Source organism: Scomber scombrus, chromosome 4 (genome assembly GCF_963691925.1).
Source record: "Scomber scombrus chromosome 4, fScoSco1.1, whole genome shotgun sequence".
Classification (NCBI taxonomy): Eukaryota; Metazoa; Chordata; class Actinopteri; order Scombriformes; family Scombridae; genus Scomber; species Scomber scombrus.
In genome coordinates, this window is record NC_084973.1 from 28771146 (window position 1) to 28782471 (window position 11326).

Genomic DNA, 11326 nt, shown 5'->3' on the forward strand with positions numbered 1-11326 from the left:
ATGTACCAAGAAGCATTTTCTATCCACATGTCAGTTTGACTTTGTTTATTCCTTTTTTCTTTTTTTTAAATTCTCAGGTTGAACAATTTATTACTGTTTTGTCTTTTCTCAAAATGTCCTCATTCAGTTACAATTTCATATATTTTCCTGTTCAGGGTCACAGGAGGACTTGAGTCTGTCCCACCATGCAGTGGTTGAAAGGTCATTATCATAAGATTAACAGCTGATATTGAAATGTTCCTGAATGTAGAGCTGCAGGCTGACTCAGAGTGCACCTCTTTTAATTTAGTTTCATTTAAGGTTGGTCAAATATTTAAATCAACTTTGTGTGTTTAAGCTGCAGCTCATAAGTAGCCTTAATCATGAGGGCATAGCATGTGGCTTATTTTGTTTCAAAATGATTATTTTCTTTATTTTCTTAATTATTTTAATATCTGTTCTCTGTTTTTTAGACAACTGGAGAGTGATCAGCAGTACCTGAGCCTATAGCCTTTAAGCATTACTCACTTCTATGTTGTTAAATAATCTAAATATCTGTAGATTTCTCTTTGAGTACCAGAGGACCTGACAACCTTATCTTTACTTCTACTGTATTGTAGGATCTGGCTGCTGCTGTGTTTTGCTTATTATCCTGATTTTATGTAGCTTGTCTTTATTTATTGTCTATTAATGTTCTTTGATTGTCCACCTTGATGTTTGTTTCTTGATTATATTTTTTAGTAGATGGAACATTTTAATGTTGATTGCAGTGGCGGCTGGTGACAAAAATGTTTGGGGGGGCGCAGTTTGATGGTTGGTGGTCCTAGGGTTAGTGTCAAATAAGCCGTAGCACCACTTCATACCGCAGCAAAAAAATATAAATAAGAAAGAAAAACGAATCTAAAAACAACACAACACACTATAATGTCCCCTGGTTTGTCCCAGTATGGTATCTCTGACCCACAGAGAGAGGAATAAAAAATTATAACCAGATATGATAAAATGCACATTTCACTCACATCACTTAAAGATACCAGCAGTTAAAGCAGAGTTACCAATAAGGTAATATGCTTAAAAAGAGACACCACCTATATTTTAGTTATTGTGTCTTCAGTCCTGATTTCACTGTAATCTGTTAGTTGTTGCAATACCTAAACATGACAATAGATGGCGCATTAAGCACTATACACTGCTGTGATTAGGCATAATTTATTTAACTTTAATAATGAAATGTACCCCAAATCAACTGTAATAGTCAAAATTACCTCCATCATTTCTTATCCTGCATTTATGCATTTTAGTTTTTTACATTTCATAGTTATGTCTTTTATAAAGTATTTTTTAACACTTTACAATATTAATAACAGCAATGCAGCTACTACCTGATCTTTTATATGTCCTGTTGGAGCTGCTGGATGCAGCCACTGACTGAATCTATGTTCCTCTTCTGGAGCTTGGCATAGCAGAGGTCTACATGTGGCCAGATGTGGTGAAACAGCTGCAGAAAGAGCTCAGCAATGCTAAGTCTGCTAAAAACAACTTAGCTCCATGCTATTGTCTCGATGGCTGCAGCTTTCTGTTTGATTTTTTTCAGAGAGATGTTTTAGGTCTCGTTCCCCTGTCGTTGTCCACAACGTTTCGGTGCTGACACTTTGAAACAGCAAACAGATTAAGCAATAAAAGGAATAACTCACACTGCATCCAGCTAGCCAGCTCCGTTTATCATAACAGCAGCAGGAGATACTCTCAGCTCCTCCATCACCTGCTGCTGCTTTATCCTTTTTCTCTCTTCTAGTTAAAGTCTTGTGAAATTATTTTTTTGTAGAGAAATTACAAAATAATCTTCTTTAATTTCCGCGGCTCCACTTTAACGTCATCTCCTGAACCTACCGTAAGCAGGAGTTTGGGTGACAGCAGCTGACGGGAGGGCGTGAATGACAGCCGGAACTGTCCAATCACAGTAGATTAAAAAACATGAAACAACAACAATTCGCTGCCAATAAAAGTGGGCGTGTCCGGGGCGCACTGAGCTGCGCCCCGTGGGAAACGTGACGCAGGCCAATGAGAGAGCAGCCTCAGGTCACATGCTTGTCAAAAGTTTGAGGGCTTGCATTGACTTCCATTAGTCCGGCGCCCCACATAAAGGAAGTACATATAGAAATTAATAAAATACCATTTGGAATCGATTTATAATGAATGATGACAGGTGCTTAGAGGCTAACAGGACCATCTTGCAAACAAATACTATTTATTTCATAATTATTTAGCATTTTCTAATTCATTTATGTTTAATATGTTTAAGTAGATTTTGGCCAGATATTTGATGGGGGCGGCGCCCCAGCGCCCCGCATTGACCGGCCGCCACTGGTTGATTGTCTTCAGGTGTTAGCCCAGTTTTTTATACATTTCAGTCAAGTCACTTTTTATCTTTATCTTTTATGATACTGATGCTCTATCTGACTTAGTGCCTGTGGATGGTTTTTCCCCCTCTCTACACGATGTGGCGGTGTTGTGCACAATCACACTTTCTCTGCTTGCTGTGTTGACAGAAACAAACAGCATTCAGATGGAAGACAGTGAGATTTTAGCACCCCAAACTTTTGGATAAATGTGAGGCTTTATTTAAGCCCTTTCCCTACTCTACTCGCTAGCATGTCAACAGTGATACCAATGGATGCTTGAGGTTTTCCAGGTTCAGTAAACACCATGGTCTTCTATCTAGGGTCAATGCTAACCTGAATAAATGTAGTCTACTGTTTTGTGTCCCTGCCACTTACCAGTCCCTCTGCTGTCTGTCCCTCATCATGTCCAGCCTGTGGATGCTCATCAGGTTCAACTTCCACCTGCTCCTCAACACTTTGTCCAACGTCTAGGACTACATCTACTGCTGCTGGAGTTGTAATGCAGCCACAAATCTCTGTGAGCTTTTTACATTTTGATGCATCAGTCTCGAGTGACTTGGCTTTCTTTTCTTTTAACTTTTCCCATCCACCTTTCTCCCTACGTTTTCTGCTTGCCATTATTGCCACAACTAATGATTTTACTCTTCTTTGTCAGTTTTTATTTTTTAAATTTAGCAAACCAATTATCGTATTAGCGCCCCCTGCTGTTGGCTATTGCGTTATTGACATTTTGGTGGACTTTTCCAGAAAGGTCAGATTGCCAGTCTTCTCCTTGACAGTAACGACGTCTCAGCTCTGGTCAACAATGTCAAAATCTGCGGTCAATTCCTGTTTATAGAGGTGAACGCTGCTCTGTAACGTAGTCACCAGCAGATGGCGCCAACATTTCCCTCAGAGTCAAATATATTACTGTTAACTAAAGAAAACAAATCAAACTCCATTGTACTGCTGTTTGTTTCTTTTATTCTAATAATACAACAGATTTACAACATAAATAACTCATCAAAAGTACATTTTATCAAATAGAGTTGATTCGGAAAACAGTTTTTAAACATAATTGTACTGGTGTTTGTTTCTTTTATGCTGATCATCATCTCAACATTGCAGTTTATCGATCCATGTATACACCACCAAAATGACACACACAGTCTGCAGAAGCTCTGTCAGAATTAAATACGGAATTAAAATAAAACTATATTAAAACTCTTGTTTCCAAAGAATAAAACAACACATTCACAACAGAAATAACTCTTCAAAAGACTCAAGAATATAAAAATCTAAATCTGATGACTGAAACTGTCACAAAACTGAAGCAATCAAAGCATTCAGTACAGTGGATATATACTACTATACAATGTTGTCTGACTAAAAACAAGATGCTGATAACTAAGGATAATTAACAGCTTTGAGATTTGAAAGCATCAGAGCAATCAGAGTATTTAACAACATCAGTAAATATTCTGTTGAAATTCATTACAAAGTCAGCATAATATCAAAAGCAGGAGTCACCATCGTTAATACATTTATTCTAAAGAGAAAATAAATGAATCCTGAACGGCTCAACGTCTTTAAACAATTCAGATGAGAACAAAAGTTTAGGTGTTCATGATTTTAAATAAAAACAAGATAAAAACAATATCTATGACAACAAATCAGATCTGTTGAAGAACAAAATAACAAATAATAATCAATCAGAGCCAGAATGATTTTTGATACACTGAACAACTGAGACTCTGAGTTTAAAGTGTAAAAAAAACTGAATTAACTCATCAAAAGATTGATTTCTAATTACAATGAAAGTTTAAAAAGTTCCCCACCTGTATTATTTCATACAGTCATTACAGTGTTTATTATATATATATTATATTGTGTTCTGAATAAAAACAAGATGCTACTAACCAGGTTTAAAAGTCATAATAAAAACAGGATTGATTTATATCTTTATAAAAGTTCAACCTCAGATGATGTAACACAGTCTCAGTAATACAGTGATGATTTTCTTTTCTGGATCAAACTTTATTTATCTTGATGATGTGATTGAAGTCAGAATATATAAGGTATAGTTTTAATAATCTTTTAAAAGTGACTTTTCTATTGAAAGCAATTATTGAGGTTCACATGTGTTTTTTACATTAAATAATGGTTCATTTGTTTAATTGATTAAAAAAAGAAGAGTAAAAGTCCCTCAACACTAAATCAAATCTGCTTCAGACAAAAGAAAAAACGTAAAATCAAACACAAACCTTCCTGAACATCACAGAGAAATCTCAGCTTGACAGATTTTGATATCAGTGGTTTTAGCATCACCAGCTGGTCCAATACTGAAATAAGGGAAGAGTTTCTCAGTGAAAGTGTCTCTGTAATTGTAGATGTGAGTCTCGTCTTCAGGGTCGTAGAAGGACACCTCCCCCCTGTCATAGTCCAGCTGGACTCTGATCCTCTGGAGACTCTTCTTCACTGTGACAGTCTCACCAAGACCATTAGTGTATTTTCCATTACCATACAGTAAACACCAGAATCCATATTCTGGTGATAGAAATATCTCTCCCTTCCTGTCAACTGACTCTTTAGCCAAACCCACAGACCAGTCAGGATGGTCTCCCACCTCCACCTCCCAGCTGTGTTTCCCTGAGCTGAAGCCCTCAGAGCCCAGAACAATGGTATACTTAGTGTTTCTCTCTGGATTATCAGGGAGCTGCTGATATGTGTCTCCATATCTCACACTGGTCAGATCATCAGACAGATAGAGACGGGGGTCTGCAGTGTTTGGGTCCAGAATGACAGGACTGAAGTGGACCTTCTCCTTCATCTTCTCCCAGACTCTGAAGGACAGGTTGCCCAGGTGTTTGGCCTCATCTATCAGCGCTCCTGAGACCAGCTGTGGATCTGACAGTGAGCTCTGGGCTCTGGCTCTGGTCTGAGTGGGTTTACAACTGCTGAGGAATGACACGTTGTGTTTCTGCAGGTCTTCTTCAACAGCAGAGATACTGTCTGACAGAGAGGAGATCTGCTCCTGAATCCTCTTCATCTCTCTGCTCATAATCTTCCCCTTCTGCTCCTCTTCCTCCCTCAGAGCTGCCAGTCTGGACTCCTCTTCTTCTTTCAGGAACTGGTGGAGCTTGTTGAACTCTGCTCTGATCTGCTTCTCTGTGGACAACAGCTGCTTCTTGGAGTGTTCAATCATTTCATTGTATGTTTTCTCCACTTGTTTGTATTTGTCCCTCTTTTCCTGTAGAGGCTTTAAGTCAGATTTCAGCTGGTCCTTCAGGTCACTGACTGCTTGTTCTACAGGAACAACTTTGTGACCGTGGTGGAGAGAAAACTCACAGACAGGACACACAGCTCTCTGTTCATCTTTACAGAACCAATAAGGGACGTCTTGATGTTTGCTACACACCACCTCCACCTTCTTTTCTACTTTTTCTGTCTCAGATGATCCAGCTTTCAGTCTCTCAGCAAAGGAGTCAGCTAGTTCCTTCAGTGTGAAGTCCACCCCAAGTTCTTCCTTTGAAGATTTTCTTTTACAAATGGGACAGTTTTTGTTTTTAGCTTGTTCCCAGAATTTTTGCAGACAGTTTGAACAAAATTTGTGGCTGCAGCTCAGAGACACAGGATCTCTGAAAGTCTCTGAACACACATGGCAGCTCAGGAAACGTTGAAAAAGAGCTCTCTCAGCCATTTTCTTTGTTGTCTAAATGATCTTTCAATAGTCAGACTCACCAAGTTACTGTCCCTTCACTTGATCGCTTCAAATCCTTCAAATGAGTGTTTTCCAGCAGAGATCTCACAACCTGTAATGGCGTCTCAGCTCTGATCAACAATGTCAAAGTTTACTTTCAGTTTCAGCTGTCACAGTAAATTATAAACATCAGGAAATGATGTGATGTAGCTTTGTCACCAGCAGATGGTGCCATCAGGATATCTTTCAGAGGTACATTTTATTTTCTTCATTCATTACAGTAAAATTTACTTGTACAGACATCTGTAGGCTAAAAAAAATAAACTACTCATGTCTTAAAATTTTGATTAGGTTTGTTTTTATTTCTACAGCTCAGAAAAATCCTATAAACATGAAACAAGGAGAGGTTGGTGATTTCATCTTCCATGTGAGGAGTGAACATTTCAAAAGACACTTATCCGTTTTTTAACATTTTTATTTTATATATCTGTTACAGGAAACATGTTTTGCTAAAATGACATTATGATTGTGTTTATTACTTAATTTATTTCCCCTACTTGTTGTCTTTTACGTAGATGCTCATTCATTCACCCACTGATAATCTTTAACCTTTTATTTCAAGTATAAGGTGGAATTATAAGTCAATAAGTCAAAAATGTTCAGTCAATGTCTTAAAATAATAACATCAGACATACGTATAAATACAAGAACACAAAATAAGAGTTAGAACAATGTAGTTTAAAAGAAGTTATTTGATAGTGAAATATCTGTAAACTTTCTAATCACACACTACAGGATTATGATCTATAACAGAGAAACAAGACGTGTCAATATTACAGTCTTTGAGCTCTCTGGTTTTGTTTTAACTCCTCCAACATGGCAGCATGTCTTCTATAACTTCTTCAAACTCTGACTAACATTTCTCTCGCTTGGTTATTTGTTTCAATAAATGCTCTGAAATATAAAAACTACAGTGACATTGATCTCTTTTATGAGTCTGTTCAGAGAGAAAGTCACCTCTGAACGATTAACTTTGATCTTTTGATTGTTGAATGTGTTTTTGTCAAAATTTGGCTAATTATGTTAATTAAAGTGGAGCTGCTGAGCTTTGAGGAGGAAAATAGTGTCATACAGTTTATGACCTCATGAAATGCAGCTTTTTTTAAAGTGTTATAAAATATAGTTTTACTAACTGAGAGGACTCATTTGACCAAAACCACAGCAACAAATACATGCTGCTGTTTAATGTGATTTTGTTAATGATTAATATGAAATATCTGTCAACACAGTGACTTTAATATCCTGTGATTTCTTTAAATGTATTTATATGTTATGATGTAAAGTTATTGACTCTGCTAATGTAACAATTCATATAGATTCAATAATTATAGACTATCAACATAGCAGCATTATACTCTCACCGGCCACTTCATTAGGTACACCTGTGCAATCTAATTCAATCAAATACAACAGCTCTGCTATAAATTCAGCTTATATTATTTTATAGTTTATACAGTTTCAGTTTTTGTTGACACGGTTAGGAAGGTGATAATTCTGCTTTATGTATATTATTGAGGTCGTAGTGGGTGATGGTGATGTACTATATTGAATGGTGTTTCTAATATTTTGTCCACCCCATTATCATACATGAGGGGGGCAACATTTTGGGAAAACCATTCAATATAATGCACCTCAATATGCCACCACCGCTTAGTACGACCTCAGTAATAAACATTAAGTAAAATTAGCATCTTTTTGACAATGCTAACAAAAACTGAATTACCTGTGAATTAGATTGTACAGGTGAACATGTTGAAGTGGCCGGTGACTGTATAAGAAAACTACCAAATGAACCTTTATATTGATTTAGCATAGACACAAAAAATATGAATGTGAAATTGAATAAATCAGCTAACATTAGACACTTTTAATGTAATAGATAACCTGACTACATAATATTCAGTAGTGACAGTAATGACGTCTCAGCTCTGGTGAAAAATGTCAAAATCTGCTGTCAGTTCCTGTTTATAGAGGTGAAGGCTGCTCTGTAACTCTGTCACCAGCAGATGGCGCCAACATGTTCCTCAGAGTCAAATACTTTACTGTAAGCTAAAGAAAACAAATCAAACTCCATTGTACTGCTGTTTGTTTCTTTTATTCTAATAATACAACACATTTACAACATAAAAAACCCAGAAATGTACATTTTATCAAAAAGAGTTGATTCAGAAAACAGTTTTAAACATAACTGTTCTGGTGTTTGTTTCTTTCATGCTGATCATCATCTCACCATTGCAGTTTATCAATCCATGTATACACCACCAAAATGAAACACACAGTCTGCAGAAGCTCTGTCAGAATTAAACACTGAATTAAAATAAAACTATATTAAAACACTTGTTTCCAAAGAATAAAACAACACATTCACAACAGAAATAACTCATCAAAACTAAACCTGATGACTGAAACTGTCACAAAACTGAAACAATCAAAGCATTCAGTACAGTGGATATATACTACTATACAATGTTGTTTGACTAAAAACAAGATGCTGATAACCAGGATAATTAACAGCTTTGATTTATAAAGTTTGTGGTCTGATGATACAGTTTCAGCATTTTGTAGTCATATTCTCTTGTGGACTCATCTTTATTTTAAGAGGTGACACCAATAACTTAAACACTAAATCTATGTTCTAAAAGCCAAGAAAGCATCAGAGCAGTCAGAGTATTTAACAACATCAGTAAATATTCTGTTGAAATTCATTACAAAGTCAGCATAATATCAAAAGCAGGAGTCACCATCTTTAATACATTTATTCTAAAGAGAAAATAAATAAATCCTGAACGGCTCAACGTCTTTAAACAATTCAGATGAGAACAAAAGTTTAGGTGTTCATGATTTTAAATAAAAACAAGATAAAAACAATATCTGTGACAACAAATCTGATCTTTTGAAGAACAAAATAACAAATAATAATCAATCAGAGCCAGAATGATTTTTGATACACTGAACAACTGAGACTCTGAGTTTAAAGTGTAAAAAACTGAATTAACTTGATTTCTAGTTACAATGAAAGTTTAAAAAGTTCCCCACCTGTATTATTTCATACAGTCAATACTGTGTTTATTATATCTATATTATATTGTGTTCTGAATAAAAACAAGATGCTACTAACCAGGTTTAAAATGTATAATAAAAACAGATTTGATTTGTACCTTTTATAAAAGTTCAACCTCAGATGATGTAATACAGTGATGATTTTCGTTTCTGGATCAAACTTTATTTATCTTGATGTTGTGATTTAAGTCAGAATATATATGTAATAGTTTTGATAGTTTTGATAAAAATAAATTGAGGTTCACATGTGTCTGTTTTGTACATTAAAACCAGTTTGGATAATTTGTTTCATTGAGCAACACAATTCAGTGACCCTCAACATGAAATCAAATCTGCTTCAGACAAAATAAAAAATAATAAAAAAGTAAAATCAAAATGTTGATAACACAAACCTTCCTGAACATCACAGAGAAATCTCAGTTTAACAGATTTTGATATCAGTGGTTTTAGCATCACCAGCTGATCCAATACTGAAATAAGGGAAGAGTTTCTCACTGAAAGTGTCTTTGTAAGTGTAGATGTGAGTCTCGTCTTCAGGGTCGTAGAAGGACACCTCCCCCCTGTCATAGTCCAGCTGGACTCTGATCCTCTGGAGACCCTTCTTCACTGTGACAGTCTTACAATGACCATCAGTGTATTTTCCACTGCGATGTTTTAAACACCAGATTCCATATTCTGGTGTAGCTTTTCGGACTCCCTTCCTGTCAACTGACTCTTCAGCCAAACCCACATTCCAGTCAGGATGGTCTCCCACCTCCACCTCCCAGCTGTGTTTCCCTGAGCTGAAGCCCTCAGAGCCCAGAACAGAGGGACCATTTGTGTTTCTCTCTGGATTATTAGGGAGCTGCTGCTTTGTGTCTCCTTGTCTCACACTGGTCAGATCATCAGACAGATAGAGCCATCCGTGAGCAGTGTTTGGGTCCAGAATGACGGGACTGAAGTGGACCTTCTCCTTCATCTTCTCCCAGACTCTGAAGGACAGGTTGCCCAGGTGTTTGACCTCATCTATCAACGCTCCTGAGACCAGCTGTGGATCTGACAGTGAGCTCTGGGCTCTGGCTCTGGTCTGAGTGGGTTTATAACTGCTGAGGAATGACACGTTGTGTTTCTGCAGGTCTTCTTCAACAGCAGAGATACTGTGTGACAGAGAGGAGATCTGCTCCTGAATCCTCTTCATCTCTCTGCTCATAGTCTTCTCCTTCTGCTCCTTTTCCTCCCTCAGAGCTGCCAGTCTGGACTCCTCTTCCTCTTTCAGGAACTGGTGGAGCTTGTTGAACTCTGCTCTGATCTGCTTCTCTGTGGACAACAGCTGCTTCTTGGAGTGTTCAATCATTTCATTGTATGTTTTCTGCACTTGTTTGTATTTGTTCTTCTTGTCCTGTAGAGACTCTAAGTCACATTTCAGCTGGTCCTTCAGGTCACTGACTGCTTGTTCTACAGGAACCACCTTGTGACTCTGGTGGAGAGAAAACTCACAGACAGGACACACAGCTCTCTGTTCATCTTTACAGAACCAATAAGGGACTTCTGGATGTTTGCTGCACACCACCTCCACCTTCTTTTCTGCTTTTTCTGTCTCAGATGATCCAGCTTTCAGTTTCCCAACAAAGGAGTCAGCTAGTTCCTTCAGTGAAAAGTCCACATTTGGATAATCCTTTGAGGATTTTCTTTTACAAATGGGACAGTTTTTGTTTTTAGCTTGTTCCCAGAATTTTTTCAGACAGCTTGAACAAAATTTGTGACTGCAGCTCAGAGACACAGGATCTCTGAAAGTCTCTGAACACACATGGCAGCTCAGGAAACTTTCAACAAGACCAATTTTCTCAGCCATTTTCTTTGTTGTCTAAATGATCTTTCAATAGTCAGACTCACCAAGTTACTGTCCCTTCACCACTTCAAATCTTTCAAACGAGTGTTTTCCAGTGTTTTTAATGGCGTCTCAGCTCTGATCAACGATGTCAAAGTTTACTTTCAGTTTTAACTGTCACAGTAAATTATTAACATCAGGAAATGATGTGATGTAGCTTTGTCACCAGCAGATGGTGCCGTCAGGACGTCTTTCAGAGGTACATTTTATTTTTTTCATTCATTACAGTAACATTTCCTTGTACAGACATCTGTAGGCTAAACAAAATAAACTACTCAC

General features: G+C 37.2%; 2 protein-coding genes across 2 annotated transcripts; both read right to left on the reverse strand.

Moving 5' to 3' along the window:
- Positions 1-4635: 4635 nt before the first annotated feature.
- On the reverse strand, positions 4636-6060 carry LOC133979683 (nuclear factor 7, brain-like). The gene has a single exon (XM_062418255.1). The coding sequence runs from the start codon at positions 6058-6060 to the stop codon at positions 4636-4638; it is 1425 nt and encodes a 474-aa protein (XP_062274239.1).
- Positions 6061-9410: 3350 nt separating this feature from the next.
- LOC133979722 (nuclear factor 7, brain-like) lies at positions 9411-11011 on the reverse strand. Its single transcript, XM_062418300.1, has one exon. It carries the CDS (start codon positions 11009-11011, stop codon positions 9602-9604), a length of 1410 nt encoding a protein of 469 aa, XP_062274284.1. The 3' UTR covers positions 9411-9601.
- Between the last annotated feature and the right edge of the window lie 315 nt (positions 11012-11326).